The sequence below is a fragment of the Lepidochelys kempii genome, chromosome 10 (genome assembly GCF_965140265.1).
Source record: "Lepidochelys kempii isolate rLepKem1 chromosome 10, rLepKem1.hap2, whole genome shotgun sequence".
Lineage (NCBI taxonomy): Eukaryota > Metazoa > Chordata > Testudines > Cheloniidae > Lepidochelys > Lepidochelys kempii.
Genome location: NC_133265.1, coordinates 58,233,099 through 58,254,230, shown reverse-complemented (window position 1 = coordinate 58,254,230; position 21,132 = coordinate 58,233,099). Strand labels below are relative to the sequence as shown.

General features: G+C 37.5%; 2 protein-coding genes across 13 annotated transcripts in view; one reads left to right on the top strand and one right to left on the bottom strand.

The window, feature by feature from the left end:
* MINDY2 (MINDY lysine 48 deubiquitinase 2) overlaps nt 1–19,628 on the top strand; it is a 117,465-nt gene extending 97,837 nt beyond the window's left edge. For 2 of the 8 annotated variants that reach the window (XM_073303749.1, XM_073303746.1), the window contains one exon: nt 2,125–14,222. In XM_073303749.1, coding sequence (XP_073159850.1) covers nt 2,125–2,256 — 132 coding nt within the window. In that variant the 3' untranslated portion in view covers nt 2,257–14,222. Of the gene's footprint in view, nt 1–2,124; nt 14,223–18,283 lie in introns of those variants that run through there. The other 6 variants (XR_012153986.1, XR_012153985.1, XR_012153984.1 and 3 more) reach the window with 6 other exon arrangements.
* SLTM (SAFB like transcription modulator) overlaps nt 8,811–21,132 on the bottom strand; it is a 46,119-nt gene continuing 33,797 nt past the window's right edge. For 2 of the 5 annotated variants that reach the window (XM_073303740.1, XM_073303744.1), the window contains one exon: nt 12,085–20,734. Coding sequence is in view for 1 of the 5 variants with exons in the window: in XM_073303745.1 (XP_073159846.1) it covers nt 20,695–20,734 (40 nt within the window). In the remaining 4 variants the exon portion in view is untranslated. Of the gene's footprint in view, nt 20,735–21,132 lie in introns of all 5 variants that reach the window. The other 3 variants (XM_073303742.1, XM_073303741.1, XM_073303745.1) reach the window with 3 other exon arrangements.

Genomic DNA, 21,132 nt, shown 5'->3' with positions numbered 1-21,132 from the left:
ATAGCCATTCTGAAGTGCAGCAGTCATTGCACAGCACTCCAGACAGGAAGGCTGAGTATGATAACAGGACATATGCAAATCTGTGATTGTACTGTTCCCCACCCCACCCCCTTGCCCTTTCTGTTTCTCAAGCAGGTGTGTTTCTTTTCAATAAATGAACTTTCTTTTCAATAAATGGATTTTTTGGCTTTGAAAACATACTTTATTATTGCATAAAGTAAAAGATACCTTAGCCCAGGAAAGAAACAGGCACTGCAAGTCAGTGTAGCAAACAGATTCCTAACAACACTGGAACCACTGCACTTCACTCCCGTGCAGGGCACCAGACATTACTGGTAGCTTTCAGCCTCAAATTGCTCCCTCAAGGCATCCCTAATTCTTGCAGCCCTGCACTGGGCCCCTCTAAGAGCCCTGCTCTCTGGCTGTTCAAATTCAGCCTCCAGGTGTTGAACCTCCGAGTTCCATACCTGAGTGAATCGTTCACACTTCCCTTCACAAATATTATGGAGGGTACAGCACGCAGATATAACCACGGCGATGCTGTCATCAGCCAGGTCCCGCTTCCCATACAGAGAGTGCCAGCGGCCCTTTAAGCAGCCAAAAGCACACTCCAGAGTCATTCTGCACCGGCTCTGCCTGTTGTTGAACCACTCCTTGCTGCTGTCAAGGCTCCCTGTGTAGGGTTTCATGAGCCACAGCATTAAACGTCTCCAAGGATCATAATGGGCATTTTGACTTCCCCTACGGTGATCTTCTGGTCTGGGAAAAAAGTCCCAGCTTGCAGCTTTCTGAACAGGCCGGTGTTCTGAAAGATGCATGCGTCATGCACCTTTCTGGGCCAGCCTGCTTTAATGTCAATGAAACACCTCTGGTGATCCACAAGCGCCTGGAGATCCATAGAGAAATACCCCTTCTGATTAACGTACTCGGAGGCTAGGTGGGCTGGTGCCAGAATTGGAATAAGCGTCCCCTCTATCGCCCCTCCGCAGTTAGGGAAACCCATTTGTGCAAAGCCATCCACAATATCATGCACGTTACCCAGAGTCACGTTTCTTCTGAGCAGGATGCGATTAATAGTCCTGCAAACTTGCATCAACACGATTCCAACGGTCGACTTTCCCACTCCAAACTGGTTAGCGACCGATCGGTAGCTGTCTGGAGTTGCCAGCTTCCAGATTGCAATAGCCACACGCTTCTCCACCGTCTGGGCAGCTCTCAATCTCATGTCCTTGCACCGCAGGGTGGGGACGAGCTCCTCACAGTTCCATGAAAGTGGCTTTTCTCATCCGAAAGTTCTGCAACCACTGCTCGTCATCCCAGACTTGCATGACGATGTGATCCCACCACTCAGTGCTTGTTTCCCAACCCCAAAAGCAGCATTCCACGGTGGAGAGCATGTCCGTGAATGCCACAAGCAAACTCGTGTCATAAGCGTTATTCGAGTCGATATCCTCGTCAGAGCCCGCACTGTCACTTTGGATCATAAGGAATAACTCGACTGCCAAACGTGACATGCTGGCAAGACTCGTCAGCATACTCCTCAGCAGTTCGGGCTCCATTCCCGCAGACCGAAAGGGAAGACAGAGCGCGCAGTACGAAAATTGTTGAAAGATGGTGCCAAATGTGGACGGAAGCACAGGGATTGCTGGGATGCGAACCGATGCATCACAGGGCATTCGGACAGGACCCAGAATGCCCCGCACCTCCTGCCTCCTTCCCACAAGCCACAGCGCCAGAATTGGAAGAGGTGTTCTGTGGGATAGCTGCCCATAATGCACCGCTCCCAATGCTGCTGCAAATGCCGCAAACGTGGCCACGCCAGTGCGCTTGCAGCTGTCAGTGTGGACAGACTGCAGCGCTTTCCCTACTGCACTCTCCGAAGGCGGGTTTAACTCAAAGCGCTCTACATCTGCAAGTGTATACATGCCCTGAAACACTCTGTGCCTGATGGCTGTAGTTTGCATAATTAATTAATATTAAAGTTAGTGAGCAAGTTTCAGTTTCCATTAGTTACTGTTCCCAGCCATATGAATTTTAGACAGGAATGTTGATTCAGGAACTACCTTTAGCATTTAGAATAATATTTCTCTTTGCTGGTTTTGATTTTTCAAGTCTTTCTTCCAGCAGATGCAAGGAGCTGCTTCTCCAGCAAGTGGAAGACAATCTGGAAGTAGTGAACGCAAACGAAAAGAACCTCGAGAGAAAGAGAGGGAGAAAGAGAAAGAGAAAGAAAAGAATAGTTGTGTTATTTTGTAACCGGGGATGGATTTTGCCTGGAGTCAAGTGCATGTCCTCAAACAAAAACAAGGAATAAAATGAAGACAAACCTGTTACATGCCGCCTGTGCCTGATTACCCCATGGATTTATTCACGTTTAAGGAGAGGATGGGTGACTACTTTGTTACAATCATACAGACTTTCTTCAAAGTCATACAGTGCGCTCTGTGTGAGATGGAATTCTATTACAATGGGATGCGGCTGTGCTTTGAGTCAGTCATGAGAAATACTGCACCTTGTAGCTAAACACACAAATCATGGCAAGTTTTGTGTCATAGTGACATGCGTTACTTATAATATCAGTTAGTAAGCTATTTCATCTTCTGCTCTAAACAAAGAAAGGAGGTAATTGATTTTGTCAGATTTCTTCCTGAAATCTTTACATCAGCAAAACAGAATCCTATATTGCTTTTCATGGTCTGACAATATAACTTAGACTGGGCATTTATGGTTTTAGAGCCCAATATGTTTCTGGGCAAACTGCCTCCATAATGCACCCAGATTCCTTTTGTTCAAGAGCTGGTAGGCCATTCTTTAACCCATATTTGTGCTGGGTTATTTCTACCACTGGGTTAGTTCTACCACCATGACCTTAGTCTCATATATAAGTTATTTGTTAAATATCATACTGAAAATTGTGTGTCATGGAAAAATGGGGTGTCTATTGATAAGCAAGATAAAGATTTATTTTGCTTTTCTTGAAGTTAAAAACTGGGTATCACAACTCAGATCTTATCAGGGTCAGACACAAATAATTTAATAGTTTTTTTTTCTTTGTTTAGTATCTTCCATTATAGGTAAACTGGACCAGAGAAGTTGTTATTTATTGATCTCTCCATGCAACACGTGAATGGTGGTAGGAAACTGAAGTCTCTAATAATGCTTGTCCTGCGTAGGAATGCAGAATTAAAATAACTAACTTAATATCTGCCTTCATCCAGAAGTACCTTGAACCGTAACATGACTTTAACATGTCCATTTGTATATTTAAGCTAGTATACTGTGTACAAATACTTTTAAAAATCATGTATCAGTAAAAAGCACACTTTTGCAGGGTGAGAGAAAGGTTAAGCTAGTCTCTCAAATTGTTTGGAAAGGCACTCAGATGTAGTATCACTTTGTTTTTTAAATCATTAGTTTAGAGTTATGGAAAACTTCTATAGAAATAACCAGATTTTCTAATTTATGGGAACCAAGTAAACATGTTACATCTTGTAGTATTTATAGGTTACAGGAACAAAATACTTGTTGAATTTTATTATGAGGGTACTACAAATCCTCTTTCATTTCAACAGGGAAAGTCAATAACAACTACCTTGTCGCTGATCCTTTTGATAAAGTTTTTATTTAGCAACTTGTAGACACTTTTGAAAACAGCTGCTTCTGCTGGAAAAAAAGTTCCGATTCACATTCAAAGGCTTGGTAAGTGCACTAATATACGTGAGTATAGAACAGTTTAAAGCAGCCAACTGGAGTATGACATTCATATATTTTGAAGTGTGGCTTGGGGGATGTCCGTGGAACTCAAAATTTAAAAAACCCTCTTGATTTCTGAATTTGAGTCCAGTGTTAAAGCAATGCTATAAAATTGTTCAAGTGGAATTGCCTCCATAATTAGAACCAGTCATTGCACAAACCTATTACATATTTAAATAAACAATTAGGCTGATAAAGTAGGAATAGTTCTCATGATAACTGAAGAGTCAGTCTAGATCACTCTTAGTTTCTTCCTCAGCTTTTTTCCTTCTGTCCACTTTCTTACAATTTCCTTTTTGTAATACTGAAATGATGATGAATGATTGAAGGGGATCTCTCTTTCAGACACAAAAATCCATTTCTTCAGACAAAATTATACAAATATAAACGAGGAACACAAATGTGATGGTTTGCTTTACATAGAACTGAAAATATTGACATTGTATTGTATTGGAGGTACAAAAACTTTTAACCATATATTTTTTAAAAAGCAGTCTGTTACTGATGAAATATTTCCAAACTCATATTTACATTTAATACTCTTGAAAAATAAATATGTCAAGTTAAGCTTCTGTTACCTTATTATTTCCAATGACAATACTGGCATTGTACATTCACTTTTAAAACAAATTAACTTAGATTGTTGTTGCTACTATCAAGTACATCTTTTCGTAAAATAAAGTAAATCACTAAAAATAATTCAATGTACTTGCTAGTATCAGAAAACTCTGTTTAATATTCCTACTTCATGTCTTACTGACACCCCTGAAACATAATTTGATATACTTACGGCAATATTGGTATATTCAATTCCAGTGGAAGAAAACAAATTAAATGTCAATGTTTGTTGTAAAAATCTCAGACTTTCCAGATAATTCAGTTTCTCCTTCAATAAAGGAGTTACCAGTTTCAGAAATATTGTGGCTTGATATTCATATTATTCACAATAATTCTTGTCAATTTGCTCTTTCTTTAAGGGTCTGGATGGCTAAGGTTTTTCGTAATATTGAGGCTTTTACTCTTTTACTTCTAGGACATTGGTGTGCATCTAGCCCAACTTGGTAGTGACCAAAATCATAAATATATAAGCTAGTACCCAATATGAAATGAGTTTGGTGGTCTTAATTAATTTCCTACAGGACTGATGTCTACATCACCAAAACTCCCATAACAGTTGTCATCTGTTGAGCATCTAAAGAATCCAAAGATTGAATAATCATTGAGACTGAACTACTCTCACCTGTAATGGGCATCCCTTTAAATCAATATTGGGGAATATTTGTGGAGCACAATAGGAAGATTTATACTCCTAACTCCGGTACTGTAATCTGTTCTGCAGTGCTATTACTCTTGCAGCTTTCTACAGAACTAGGCTTATTTTTTAAATAATTTGAATGTTTGGTTATTTTTACTCTATTCTACCCGTTAAGATACTTGTGTGGGGGTTTTTTGTACCCAGCTGTACTCTGTGGGTATCTCCTCCTGATATACAAAGATGGATAGAGAGCTCTCTAGGGAAATATATTGGGAGTTACATGGAACCCATTTCACTGCTAAATATAATCCTCATTAATCCTAATATAGCTCTACTTACCTTTCTAGTATAGACATACCCCGGGATCAGGAACCCACACTTCCACACCTTGTTTGATATTTGTCAGACTATTTTGGCTTCTTAAGCTTGTACCATAATGGTTGCAACATTGTACGGGATTGCTTTTGGGTATTCAGATTTGTATGTACAAAGTTACTGAAAAATGACTCCCTTACTTAATACAAGGCAATTCAAAATCATTTGATGTTATTCAGCCCAAACACAAAAGGAAAAAGCGTATTCAATACTCCTCTAATTTAAAACCTACCTTTTTTCTTCTGATCCTACGTATATGAAAAGTGCAGTCAGCCCTTTGCTCAGTTCAGTTTCCTGCTGGTGATGTCAGACCAATTTGTAAAAGATATGGTCCGTGATGTATCCAATTTTGTGTAGTTTTCTAATGGTTTTATTTGTTTTAGAGTATTCAACTTTTAAAAACTTGAGAAAGTGTAACCTTAAACAGCAGGCAGCCTGCATGTTCCTAGGTGATCTGATCAGTGTGATGTCTTCCACAGATTGTATATCGGGGTAAAAGAATCAAATCAAGCATTAGTTTGATTGTCCTGAGATAGTGTCTTACTCCAGGCCAGCTATGAGAATAAGTTGTTTGCAACAAGAAAGGCTTGTAGCATCAGTCTAGACTACATAGCCAGTTATGATTTATGGTAGAAGGTCCTCTATGGTGATAGGCATCAGTATAAGAATCTTGATAGGCTCTGAACCACCAATAAGAGAAAACAGATACGTTTTAAAGTAGAAATTTGCAGAATTCCCTTCTTACCCTGTGTATTTGGAACATACAACAACATAATAGTAATTTCAAGCTCATGATCTGAAGGGGGTGGTATGTGTGGTTCCTGGTTGGTTGTCTGGGCCCCATCTAGAAGGTTACTCTTACTTATGCAGCTGGAATGTTCTCCAGGAACAATTCTCTCCCTCTAAGATATCTGGAGCACAGTGTGTGCTGGCCAGGTCCCCTCCTCCCCCAAACAATGCCTGACATGCCCACTTGGCAGGAAGGGAACTGATTATTGGCATTACACCAACTGTCTCTTTTAGGGCAGCTTTTGTCCCTTCATCCCCTCTTGTACTGCTCCAGGGCCAAGAAAGGGACCCATTCTGTCAGGCCTCTCAGCAGTTCTGTTGAAATATCAATCTCAATGATTAATTTTGTTGTCATTAATTTAAGTTGTCTTTATCTGAAAAATTGCCTCTGGAGAGCTTGCTGCAGTTTGGAAGTTCATTGCTGTTTTACAGCTATCACTTTCCTATTTTGTAGGCTTACTTGTGCATATAGAATTAATCTGTCTTGGATGATTCTGTATTTCTAACTGAGAAATATAACTGCATGGTTGTCATTTGTACAAGAAGCAATATTTTGAGGGCATGTAAAAGAGTTGTTTTGTGGGAAGTGTCAGTTGTCCGGTCTGGAATCCCATGAGGGAATATTCTAGTGGCATTTTCGAAACTCTGAATAGGACCCTCATATGTTTTAAAATTGGCAGCTTACAAAATACTTTCTGGTGACTTTTTGCTGTATGGATTGATTTATGCCTTTCTTTTCATCCAAAATTTTTTGTTGATAGAGTTTACATCTTCCTAAATGGAGTGAGTAACCATTATCAGAATTTTGCCCAATTCCATGGTTCCTACGTCTGTATAGGAAACAGTGTTACGCTGTAGTCCTGGCTAATGTAGTCTTTCCCTGGGCCAAAAGAAAGTGAAATGTGTAAAAACAAACAGTTTCTCCACCCCTAAATGCTATGCTTAAGTCTTTGTAGTAACAAGAAAAAAAGTCTCCAAGCTGGTAAAACTTGCTACAATTTTTTTTCTTTGAAATTAGATCTTTCATGGGCCTGTACCTTTTATCATTGCCCTAATAGTGACATAATTGAATTTTAGCTCAGCTACAACTTTGACAGTTCTAGCTTTCAGCCTGATTAAGCACAGGTATCATGAAATTAATAACTATGGGAGACTTAACCATCCTTCTGTGGTACTGTAGAAGAATAAAACTAAGATTCTCCCAAAAGAATTTGTTAAATTATATGAAGTACTCTTGTGGTTGTTTCAAACAGATTTCTTTTAGCATAAAATCCGACAGTGGGATTTTCAAACTTGTATTGACCTAACTGTTCCCACTGAAGTCCGTGATAAAACTCTAATTGACTTCACAGAGTTAGGACATTCAGATGAGATTTTCAAATGTGCTCAGCACACAGTTTTAGTTTTGCTTTTTTATTTTTTTTTAACAGTGACTACCTTTCAAAGATTTTTTTGTGTGAAAGAACTGATTAGTATTAAATGTTTCTGTTCAAGTCTTCTATCTTGTTCACTGGTATAGCAAGGACATGTCTGGAACTGTCAATAAAAGAAATGCCGGACAGTATCTAAAAGTGACTGAAAATTGTGAATTACAGCTATTTTAAAAGTTTTCTTTTATTTCAGTAAATATGAATCCCAATGCTGTGCCTCAATCATTGAGCTCTCTTTGTGCTTTCTGAGAACTCTGCTGTAGGAGATATTGAAACTGAGTTCTAATTCGTACCTCATTAGACTAAGTGTGTGGCTGGTCATGAGTTAATTTAACATTTTCTTTGAACAGCTGCTTCTAGACTTCCTTGTGTGGTCCAGAGCGCGGATCTGTGGAGGTGACAAAGCTGAACTGCTGATGCATATAACCTAGTTTTATTCTACACTGGCCACTTTTCAGATATGAGTAACTTTAGCATATTAATTTTCTTTTAAAATAAAAATCCCTAAATACACATTAGGGACTTAGAGACGCATTTAATTATAGGGCATACGTTAACCTTTACTGATAAGCATAATATTTGCTAAAAACATTAAAAACAATTTTAGAAATATTACTGAGCAGAGACCATGGATACTAGGCTTATCAGCTGTGATACTTTAAAACACTGAACTATAACCTTATGGAAAAACTGGAAGGTGTGAAAATGTTACAACAAACATCATTATGGTACCACTGGCATGCACCTCTTTAATATTTTTCCTTTCCAAATTCAGGGGAAAAGAGGGAAGATGTAAAAATAGCTATAGGAAAAAATAATGATCTTATCCTTTGTCCCTTATTATAGAAAATGGGTGGGATTTCTCAAGAGCATCTAAGGATTAAGCAACCAACTCCCATTAAAAGTCAGTAAGATTTGGGTGCCTAGCTCCTTTAGATGCTCTTGAAAAATAACACCCTATATGGAAAATGTACCTAAGACAGAGGCTAGATTTTTCTCTAAAGGACACCTCTGACCATTTTGCTTCATAGAGTATTTCAAAATGCAGCATTTAGTTTTTTAAATTTAGTAATCTGGGAAGGTGTCAGATTGACAGTACTCATAGCTGAAATCTTTTTGGATTACAGAACAAGAATAGCATGGGTAACAGCAGATAAATGCTTTTTACAATGTTGTATGTGCTTTTCCTTTCCTCATGTTAAAAACAAACTAGTATCTATTCATTATTACAGTTGGTTTAAATATTTTATTTCATTCTCTGGATCTAGCTTTAGAAACAATTGATGTTTATACTTTCTAGTCTTTATCAGGGCTGACGTCCTTAAGACATTGACAAATAGAGTCTTAAGTCAACGGGGATATTATTAAATGTAGAAGATCAGGGTATATATTTTTATTCACCTTTCTTGTAAGGTACACAGAGAAAAAAGGTGTCCAGCATCTTAGAGGTAAACAGAATATAACTGACTTTTTGCAAGTGTTTAAAATGTACTTATGGAATTCCAGCAAAATTTCCCTTCTGACTTACCCTATATTCTTTAGCAAACAAAGATTGTTCCTATAATCTTTTCAATAACCTCTCCAATATTTTTTTCCATTCCACTTGCCCATGTCTATAATGGGACCGTGTTCTACCTATACTTCTTTCCTCTGGCTACTACCTTTTTTGGTTCAAGCTATGGTTATGTCTATGCAGAGGATACCCAACTATGTATTCTTCTTTGTTTTGGTATTTCCTCACTTTGTCTTCTACTGTATCAAATTCTTATTTTGGTAATTGGTAAGAAAAGTACCTTTAACTAAAATTTCCCATTTTGACTCAAATTCATCCCGTCTATCATGAATTCAGGTGTTTGACTTCATTCACAAATCTTTCCTCTTACCTATACCAGATTTATTATTTGATTATAACAACTTCTACTGTCCAAACACACAGGAAGACACAGTCCCCTCCCTGAAGAGTTTACAATCAAAGATTTATAATTCTTTATATGGTCACCTAACCTATTATTTGCCTATTTTATTCCCTCTTGATTTTTAAACCACCATAATGAAGTTGGAGATAGGGAGACTGTGAAAGAGGGCATTACTTTGGCACCTCAGTTTATTTGTACTTGATACGGTGGCTCATCCCTCTACCCATATTCAGTAATGGAACAGCTCGTTTCTCAGAAATCTACATTGGTTGAATGTAAATTTCCAAATTAAGTGTGGTGTTAATAAATAAGTTAAGTTTCCAGCTCCTTTCTTTTAGGTCTGATATGGAAATTATTCTCCCATCTTCCACCTCCACAGTTGCAGATTACATCTCAAGATCTCTTATATTTCAACCACGCTCTGAAGCCCAAAAGCTGGCTTTACACATACACATGCATTTTCCTTCTCTAATGGAAAAACACCCCTTGTGCCTTGCTGTTTCTCAATGCCAAGTCTTTTTCCTAAACATAGCTATTATACCTCTGTTCAGCTCTACCCAAATAAATATGGAGCTACCATATTTATAATGAAATCTATATAGTTTACTTATATTTCCATGTATGTAATAAGTTGTGATACTGTGGTATTCTTGTAATAATTTGATTATCAAAACTGCACTCGTTTCAGACAGTAGTATTGATTATGCTCAGGGTTATATTTTATACCTTTATTTATAAATCTCTGTTTTGGAATATTGAGTGTGTCATAGTCCTGGTCAAACTCCCCCAGCTGGACACTCTACTAAACTGCTCTGTTTGGATCCACACACTGCATATGAATGCTTTTCAACTCCTGTGGGCCTGGGTAGACTCAACGGCAGTCTCTCTTTGGCCTCCAGGTTTGTTCCCCAGCCCATAGATGCTGTATGGCACCTGTTCTCAAAGTCGGCCTCCTAAGACGTCCCAGTAGCTTTGGCACACCTACCCTCGTCTTCCACGCTGGTTTATGGTTAACCCCTTCTGGGACATGTGATAACTGAATAAAATCAGACACTTTGCAGAGGGATTTCTAAACCATCACTCATTACTTGAGATAGCACAAGAGAGACAAATCCATGTAAAATAAGCCACATGTACACCCTTCCCTGCCTCCATTTCCTCACCACTCTTGAGTGTTCTTTGGGACTCAGTGTCTATTCAGACTTGCAGCTCCCCTTTCCTGAACTTCATTCTTCCAGTACAGTCTTCTCTTCCTTTTCTGGTTGGTGAGAGAGAGCTACTCTGAGCAGCCCTTCTCTTTCTGTATCTTGATGAGCCTCAGACCCCCATCAGGTGATCCACTGCTTGGTTGTCAGCCTGCTTGGAAGAGCTGGGCTCTCTGAGTGGTAGCCAGCTCTTTGTCAAGGGAGCTTCCAATTGAATGGAAGGTCATCAGGATTTAATGACTCCCTCCCATTGCTAGCCCTCTACGAGAGGCAAGAATTTCTCTTGATGTGTGTGTGTTAGCTCAATATGAAGACTACATAGCCAAAATAGTTCTATAATCAAAGTGGTCTTCACAAAACAGAATGAAGGTTGCAGCTTGATACAGATAGATGCAGACTTACACTAATCCATCACAAGGGGGTAATACTGATTAGAATTGAAATAGAGGAAAAAGAATAGTGCACAAAAATTGATGTATAATCATTTACCAACTCATTATTTATCTGTGAAATGTTTGTAAGTTCAGCTGTGTTGAGGCATAATTATGTACAAAGAACATTTAGACACTTGGATGAAATGTACTATATAAAGTACTACCTGCAGCATTGTTCTTCTGAAATTCAAAAGAATGCATAGAAAAGGGCCACTGCCATTGAGGAAAACATTTCACATTTGAATGAAAAGTAGATAAAAACACAAAAGGTTTGACAAATATTGACATTTGATTGTTTTCTTCTATTGTAATACATTTGTGCAGAATATAGCAGCATGAATATTTACATCTTTTTTTTGACCAAATACTTTGCAGACAAGTATTCTGCTCAATTACTTGAGTTGATATTAGCTTTCAGAACTGTAACAAACTGCTGTATCAATAACAGTCCACAGTAAAAAGAAAAGGAATACTTGTGGCACCCCAAGTACTCCTTTTCTTTTTGCGAATACAGACTAACATGGCTGTTACTCTGAAACCAGTCCACAATAATGCTTCCAACTCAATGGAGATTGTGTAAATCCACTGAAAACATTTACGGAATACATGGAGGAATAGAATTTATATACTATACAAACTTGAAGCCTCAGGGCTTGTCTTCACTACAGCTGTATCTGTGTCGACAGTTGAGCACTCTCCTGTCAATGTAATTACTGCACCGCAACAAGAGATGGAAGATACGTTGGCAGGAGCGTGTCTCCTGCCGATATAGCACGGTGTAGACAGCGCTTTAAGTTGATGCAACTTACATCACTCCAGGGGGTGGCATTTTCACACTACTGAGCGGTGTAACTTACATCAACTTAAGTGGCAGTGTCAACAAGTCCTCAGAAGTATACTCTTGTGTGCTCTTCACTATCATTCCCATTTCGTGACCAGCAGAGGCTAGTGGTGCAGAGCTAAGTGTCCACTGGTTCCTGGAACTTGAAGTAAAGTTTTCTAACCGTTTGGTGGGTTTTATCATTAGTTTGTTTTTTTTCTTTTTCTACTGAACAATAAATACCACAATCCACTAAATATAGAAGTCCAATTCTTAATGCCATCTTTAAAATGTTGTGTGACATTAGACTGGAAATGAGCAAGGAGTCTGGCAGTTTATTGTACATTGGAGTCAGTCTCGCAATTCAGTCAAAGGTTGCACAGCTAATTGTTAACATGTATATCAGTATTATATAGTCCCCGTAGTAATCGAGAATTTTATAGTCACGAAGATTGGAAGAAGAAAAGCAAGACTCGGTATATACAATTTTGATTTAACTACAATCTTAAACTGGATTTTCAAATGAGCCTAAGGGAGCTGGGCACTAAAATACCATTAATATTCTTTGAAAATTCTAGCCATAGTCTATAGTCTCTAGCCCATTCTCACCGTGTTGAGTAAGGGAGAGGTTTAAAAATGTGAACAAGTATTAAGATTTCCCTCCATCTGGTTTAAAAGATAAAACTAAACTCCAACCTGCTTCCATTATTAAACTGCAAATTGGTTTGATTTTATATTATGCATTTAGTTTAAAAAAATGATTTGATTGTAAATCAAAATGACCATTTTATACTACTAAATTTGTTTCTAATACTGCCAGAGAAGTTTGAAAATACAGTTCTTGTCCTACCAAATTTCTTTACATTTTGGCAACCATTACCTTTCCCTTGTGTTTCTAATTGAACTTGATTTTCTATTCCTACTACTTTTGTGCCCAAGCATCAATTGTTCTCCTTATTCAAGGAATAATATTTAACTACTAGTACAGAGCAATTAGAAGGGGCTCAAAATCACGTTTAGATGTTTTACATCAAACATGTTTTTAGTTTGCAAATTAAATAGATATTTATATAATATAGTCTGCAAGGTCCTTTAGGTTCAAATGTTTAAAGGTAGGTCACATTTTTGGTGTAAACACTTCAACAGCATGCTTTTTAATTAACTTAAATCTTGATAGGTTTAAAAAGGGACAAAAATTACAAAAGAATTATATAGGAATTTTATTTACTATAGGAAAAGAGTGCTATAGGAAAACCTAGTTTTGTATTTGCAAATGCTAGGTAACACATTCTGCTTAAAAAACTATGACCTCTTTGTGAGCAATGTAAGTAGATAGATATAATGAACCAGTAAAATTACTATCCTATTTATTTTAAACTACATCAGTTTCAGCACTTTGTGGACAGTCTGCACACTAATAGCTGCAAAGTTATCAGATAGATATTATATTTGATGTACTTAATTTACAGCACCAGATTTTCCTTTCTGGCATACTTAAGAGTTGGCCATTGAGACTGCAGGCAAAAATAACCATTGAGACCCTGTCAGAAATAAATTAGTGGCTATGTGTCTGAAAACTAGTTATATTAGAAGCAATTTGATTTTTGTTATAGCAAAAGTGTCTGTGTGTATGTCCAGAGACGTTAAAATATTGTAACATTACTGATAACTCTTGGAATGTTTGACTGTTCTAATTATTACAAGACTGTACATCAGTGAAATGAGCTGGACTCGCCCTTTGATACAATTTGTACTTCTTAAAAAGTAAATACTTAACACTTTTTTTCCAACGTTATTGTAACATGTTGCTATTTTATCACAAACTTTTGCCCTGTGCTTCTGCTTTTGTTGTACTGCCTGTATATGTTCTTAATCACTGTCTAAATTTGATAAGATTTAACAAAAGCAATCAATTCTCTCTCCTTCCCCTTTGTATTATAGCCCAATAGACTTCAGCCACCATACCAATGTGTGGTATTAATGGCAAAACAGTGAACATTATCGCACCCTCTTCCATTTTCAAAATTTCTTGTTAGCCACTAAGTGCCAATTCTTAAGCAAAAGGGTCAGCTTTAAAAAAAAAAAATTTTTTTTCTACCAGGAATGACTGCATTGCCTCCAGCTCCCACAAGTGAGTGCAGAAAACCACCTCTAGTCCTTTGTAGTAGTTTGATATAAATAATGTTGTACGACTGACTTCCTACCTTTCAATCACAGCATCCCTCTGACTGAAAGACAGGATACATCCGCAAAAAGAACAGGAGTACTTGTGGCACCTTAGAGACTAACAAATTTATTTGAGCATAAGCTTTCGTGGGCTACAGCCCACTTCACTGGATGCATGCAGTGGAAAATACAGTAGGAAGATTTTATACACAGAGAACATGAATGTTATAATACTTGACGTCTGATTTGTGTCCATTTATTCTTTTACGTAGAGACTGTCCGGTTTGGCCAATGTACATGGCAGAGGAGCATTGCTGGCACACCATTTGCAAACTGGACACCATTAAATTAGGCTTGAATAAAGACTGGGAGTGGATGTGTCATTACAAAAAGTAAAACTATTTCCCCATGTTAATTCCCCCTTCCCCCCACCGTTCCTCAGACGTTCTTATCAACTGTGGGAAATGGCCCGTCTTGATTATCACTACAAAAGGTGTTTTTTTCTTTTTTCTCTCCTGCTGTTAATAGCTCACCTGACCTGATCACTCTCGTTACAGTGTGTATGGTAACACCCATTGTTTCATGTTCTCTGTGTATATAAAATCTTCCTACTGTATTTTCCACTGCATGCATCCGATGAAGTGGGCTGTAGCCCACGAAAGCTTATGCTCAAATACATTTGTTAGTCTCTAAGATGCCCCAAGTACTCCTGTTCTTTTTGCGGATACAGACTAACACGGCTGCTACTCTGAAACCTGTCAAGGATACATCTGGATTTTCATAATTATTTTCTTTGATTAAGCTTTCAGCATTGTCTTAAGTATTACTTGCAGAAGTACATATCAACTTTTTTCGTTTGTTTTACAATTGCCTTTTGGTATCTTGTTTTATATATGTGTATGGGCTCATGTTAACAAAAAGGCATGCTCTATACTATTGGGGAATTTTATACTACAAAAGTTGCTGCCAGTGCAGCAGCTGCTAAAGGTAATATGGTAGTTTGAAGTATTTGTTCTTCTATTTATTAATTACATGGTTTTGATACTGGGCATTTTGTTTTGAAAAAATAAAGTAACATGGAGAAAACCATTCATAAGATCCCTTCTTAAGAAAAAGGTCAGTTCAAAGAAACATTCTTATTTAACACTGATTATTTGTAATGTATTTAAGATGTCTTTCCTTAGTAAAACATACAGCAAAATGAAAAAAAAAATCTTGTAACTGCTGAGCTACATTGCTTCAAGGGCTTCATTGCTTTATGAAGCTTTAGCTGCCAGCTAAGCTATTTGTCTTGATGCACATAATATTAACAAATCACAATATGAACATGTTTTTACAATTTCATATTAGTTATTGCAGATCTTACCTCTGGAAAAAAAAAATTCATATTGAAAACTATACTGAAAAGCAGCATAATTTAATTAAAATCCAGTCATGTCAAGAGTCAGATAAATACACTAAAATCCTGTTTTACAAAGATTAATATGAAAGAGAGAAGGGTTTCAGTCAGTTACTTGGGTATCCAATATTGCATTACATCTCAGTTTTTGCAAACTGGATCTGTTTTGCATTTTAAGAGTCTTAGTGATTAATTTATATTGTTTTCTAAAGCATTAATTAAAATCTGTTTTACTTAATCTTTTAAAAGAGAATAATGTAAGGAACCAAAAAATTCCTTGGTAAGGTTCAAAATTTGAGATTTTAAATTTTCAGAGAAGTGTAGTTTCTATGAACTAGTTAGATGAAAATTAGCTTTTTAAAATTTCTGTACTACTAAAAGGAAAAAAGTATTGAAACGAACATTTGAAGAATCACTGGTAAGTAGAGCTTTCTTCACACTTTAGCCTGCTACAATTTATGTATGAGACACAAGATGGGTGAGGTCTTATCTTTTATTGGACCAACTTCTGTTGGTGAGAGAGACAAGCAACAGAAGTTGGTCTAATAAAAGATATTACTTAACCAACCATGTCTCCGTAATATCTTGGGACTGACATGGCTACAACATTGCATACAACAACTTATGTATGTGAACAGTCCTCTAGAACTTAATGTGCATAAATTGAACTGAGGCCTAACTGGCAAACTGTTTAATGTAAAAAGAAAAGGAGTACTTGTGGCACCTTAGAGACTAACATTTATTTGAGCATAAGCTTTCGTGAGCTACAGCTCACTTCATCGGATGCATTCAAAAGTCTGCAGCATTGGGGCCTAAGTGAGCTAGTTCTCTGTACTGAACCCAAAGATATGATTTATAAATGAGCTTGGAGGGTTGGGGTTCATTTGAGTTTCATTGTGACATTAGCTTTTCAAAGGCCATCTTTCATTCTTATGACTAGATACAAGCAACAAAAGGTTAGTGTAGTTAAAACTCTGATTTTATCTTTAAAAAACTGTTAAAGGTGTAATTTCAACCCACAACAGAATCATAGTTAAAATAGCTTTGGGCTTTAAATTCACCCCACTGTGCCTAGATATTCTGGCACCTTTGCTCATTGGGTATTTGTGCAATATTGTACTTGGTCAAAATTGCAACAAGTTGACAGTCTCAGGCTTAGCTTTTGTGCCTTTTTGTAACTTAAGAGAGTTTTCAAATCAAAAAGCCAAACATTGCTCTGATTGAAATGTTGTATGCAGTGCCAGCCTGAGAAATGGAGTCACAACCCAATTATAAATAATAAACTTTATAAATAAAATGCTGATAGACCCTCAAATATAAAACTTAAGACAGTTTTCATTAGGAGGGGAGAAAACCATAAATGTCCTTTTCGTGGTCACTGCTAAAGCAATGCTGACTTCTTAAAAGTTTGAGTTAAACATTACATCAGTGGTTCTAAAATTCTGTACCACCAGGGGTCCAAAGGGTTGCTGGTGGTCCCTGGCGAACTTATTAGTTGAATGACGCTAGGTCCTCATTTGCAGCTACTTAATAGCATTTTTTAAAAATCCCTAAAAATACTTTCCTAATATTACATTTCCAAGTAGCAATTGTAGTGTTTCTATGGGGATTGTTGTTTGATCATAAATGAGAAGGGAGATGGTCTACAATATATTAAGATGTAGTCCACAGTATAGGATTTTAGAATCCCTTTCTTAAACAATGTTACCTAGTTTGCCATCTTCTCTGCTTCTCTACATCTGTACAACTGAAAAGTTACAGGTGACCATTGTACATTTGTTAAAAATAATAAAATAATAATACTTTAAGATTTTTCTATTTAGTACCATACTTTTATTTCCAGTCATTTAGTACACTAGATTCCTATGGAGAATGTTACTAACCTGTTTTGTTCTTGGTATGGATATCTCTGGGTGTGTTCAGAGAAAACAGATTTTTTTTTTCCTGATATGTTTAATACGGTCTATAGAGTTGAGTTTTACTGGGTTTAAACTTTCCTGTAACAGGATTCATGAAGATTAATGCATGCTATTTCTTGTAAGATGTCTAATACAGAATCCATATAGTTAAGTGGCTCACAAAATTGACATACTATATTTGGCATCTGTGATTAGAAAGGTTTCTCCCTGAAAACTGAAATAGTTGTGGGAACGTTACAATAGTGTTTGCATCTATTCTAACTAATGGGAAAGTAGACCTTTGTATGATATTGCTGGTTGATCCATTAAGCACTGTGTATATTATATTCACCTCATGGAAAATGCCTGCTATTTTGTATAATTTGTAATACAAAATGTCTCACTAAATTAAGGGTGAAGTATAACGAATGCTGATAAAACCCATTGTAATTTTATCCTATCTTGATATTTCTATTATACTGTTTGAGATAATTTCATTATGCACATATATTTTAGGTAAAACCTATATTATCTATATTATTTTCCTAATATAACTTTATTTAAGACCAAATAGGTATTAGCCTTTCAAGACATGTTTATACAGGGTATCTGTTTATAGACAAGATAAACAACTGTCCCATATAGTTAGAAATTACAACTTTCTCTGCATTTGATTTTTCTCCCTTTTTATTCCCACAGCTGAAGGATTAGGTAGATTGATTATTGTGCCATACCTTTTAAAATGTATCTGCAGATGTGCTTATGTAATAAACTTAATAATTTGTACCTCGTTACAGTCTCACTCTGACCTAACTTATTTCTAACTAAAAACTGTACTTACAGTTGAACCTCAGAGTTATGAACACCAGAGTTCTGAACTGGCCAGTCAACCACACAGCTCATCTGGAACCGGAAGAACACGATCAGGCAGCAGCAGAGATTTTTAAAAAAGCAAATACAGTACAGTACTGTGTTGAACGTAAACTGCTTTAAAAAAAAAGGGAAAGTTTTAAAAAATATTTGACAAGGTAAAGAAACTCTGTGCTTGTTTCGTTTAAATTAAGATGGTTAAAAGCAGCAATTTTTCTTATGCATAGTAAAATTTCAAAACTGTATTAAATCAATGTTCAGTTGTAAACTTTTTGAAAGAATAACCATGTTTTGTTCAGCACTATGAACATTTCAGAGTTATGAACAACCTCCATTCCCAAAGTGTTCATAACTCTGAGGTTCTACAGTAATATCCAGAGTGAGTTAGAACAGTAGGACAGTAACAGAAAACAAATCAATCAATGTGGTTTATAACACTTTGTACCTGATAACTTTGAGGGGGGGTTTTAATTTCTGTTGGCCACTTGAATTCTTCCCTGCCAGCAGATGGAGACGGTATAATTGGATCACTTGTATAAAAAGATGCTTTTTTACACAGACACACACACACTTTTCCAAAACAGCACAACGATCACGTTACAAAGCACAGATGATAGTCTGGACTGGTATGAGAACTCCAATTACTACATAAGAGCATGGATACTATTTTATAAGAGAAGTCTGTCTAAGGATGTCTTAAGTACCACAAGCATGTTCAGGTGTGGAATTGCTTTTCTTTACTGGTGTGAATTTTAGAGAAGTTCACATACTGGTCATTTTCAGCCTCACTTTGCCCTGATGGAAAAAGTGGTGTTCTTTGTGTGATATAACTTAAATTCCTCCAAGCTTTTGGTGAAATAGGCCCTAGAAAACAACTTCCGATAATCCGTTGTCTGATACTACTGGAATTATTTGAGGAATCCTTTAAAGAACCCTAAGAGAGACCCATCTCTGGTACATAACTTGCTATCTGATTTACCTCTGCCACCCTGTACATATTTAGGTTTCTGAAATACACAGTAGTTAGAAAAACATATTATACTGAACCAGACAACAAAAAATAACCAGATCCTCCACTTGCCCCATGCATCCACCCCAATATTTTTCATCAGCAGCCCTCTTAAAAAGATATGCATTGTAGTATCCCCTAAAGGACAACAGCTTTGGCTTATTTCAAACCAAGGAGAGAAAGCATATTCCAAAGGAAAGGGCCTCAGAACCCCGTTAGCAGTCTATCTTCTTTGCCAGTAAGGGTTATTACATAGTAGGGTCTACCTAGAGGAACACTTACCACTTTAAGTAACAAATAACCACTATCATTATGGTCCATGGTGGTGTTGCATCTGGGTCAGACTAGTGTTGTGAAATGGGCCTACGCCTTAATTGAACTCAAGGGTGAAGGCATTGGCTTGCTTGTTGAATGGAATAGCTCACTGACCACAAGACAAATGCTTAGTAATTTGCAAGAGCTTGACTGTTAACAGCGTTGAGTTCAGCATGTTGGTAATTGACCTGTAAAGAGCTGAACTGCCTAAGTCCTTACTATTTGAGAGTCCTCTCCCTGTGTGGTACTGCTACAGCTTTACATTATGGAAGTGCTCAAGAGGAGGCTTTGACAGAGTAGAAGGGCCCTAGACTTTGGAATTTACTCACCCATGTTGGTCTTTAACAGCCTGAATTTGTCAAACCTCAGGACATGCTGCATGGCCAGTCCCTTTCCCAGGTTTTTGGCAAGGAGCAGAATTAGTGCATTTAAGTGGGAACCTATGACTGCAATTTTCTTTTCTTTTCCTCTGGGTGTCCAAACAGGTGCTTTGTTCATTTCTGAATTTTAAAACAACATATGCATCTTGTATTGGACAGACACCTTTTTAATGGCTATGTAACTTTGTAAAGCGTTCCATCAGTTAACACAATGGCAGTTGGTCAGTAAAGGTGAAGACTTTGTAAGAGTTATGGTATTTAATCTGCAAGTGTCCCTTTTCCCTGTGGGTAAGGCTATAACAAACTTCTGCTGGTATACCTATGCTGGTCAGGGAGGTAACATGACACATGTAGCTGTGGCATGAGACATCCCTAAATGTTTTTACATATTGGCAAAATTGCTTTTGGTGGGAGGTGGCTGGAATTTGCTATATGGGCAAAATTGCATTTTTGGTTGGCTAAAGACAGTGTCTGCACTAAGATCGCTTTACCAGGGTAGCATCCTGTTATACCTACACCATCAAAGCGCTCCTAGCACTGACCTGGCCCTTAGTCTAATCCTCTCAACAGCCTGGAGAGTAGAAGAGGTTTTTTGGTGAGCTGTTGCATCTTGGCACAGAATAGCAGTGTGCTTTTAACTTCGGTGTACAGTAACGATGCACCTCTTCCACTTCTGACCGTCAGGTTGGCATTGGTACCAAATCTTTGAGGGTCCTAGACCTGTACAAATTATCAGCAGGAAGAGATATGCATTGTTATGTAGTGGCTAATACTGTGGGTAAATGCAAGAAATGGATCCTCTACTTTGTTGAAAGCCACTTGAAACACTTAGCTTCTCTCTCTGCCCCCTGCATCATATGTCACTAGGTCCTTAGCCCACCCATACCCCCAACTGCTATTTCAAATCATAAGACAGGAACTCCCACCAGTTGCCACCTTTAATTCCTTTTCTCAGTCACCATCCCCATCTGTTCAGGAAAGATGAGCTTTTCAACAGAGCTGGATGGTGATCAGCTTTAGGCTAGTTTGGGTGGGGTACAAGCACTAGAGCCATGGAACAATCTCCCCCTCCCCCCTTTGAAAATCCTCACAAGCAGCAAGCCTGCAGCCCTCTTGTT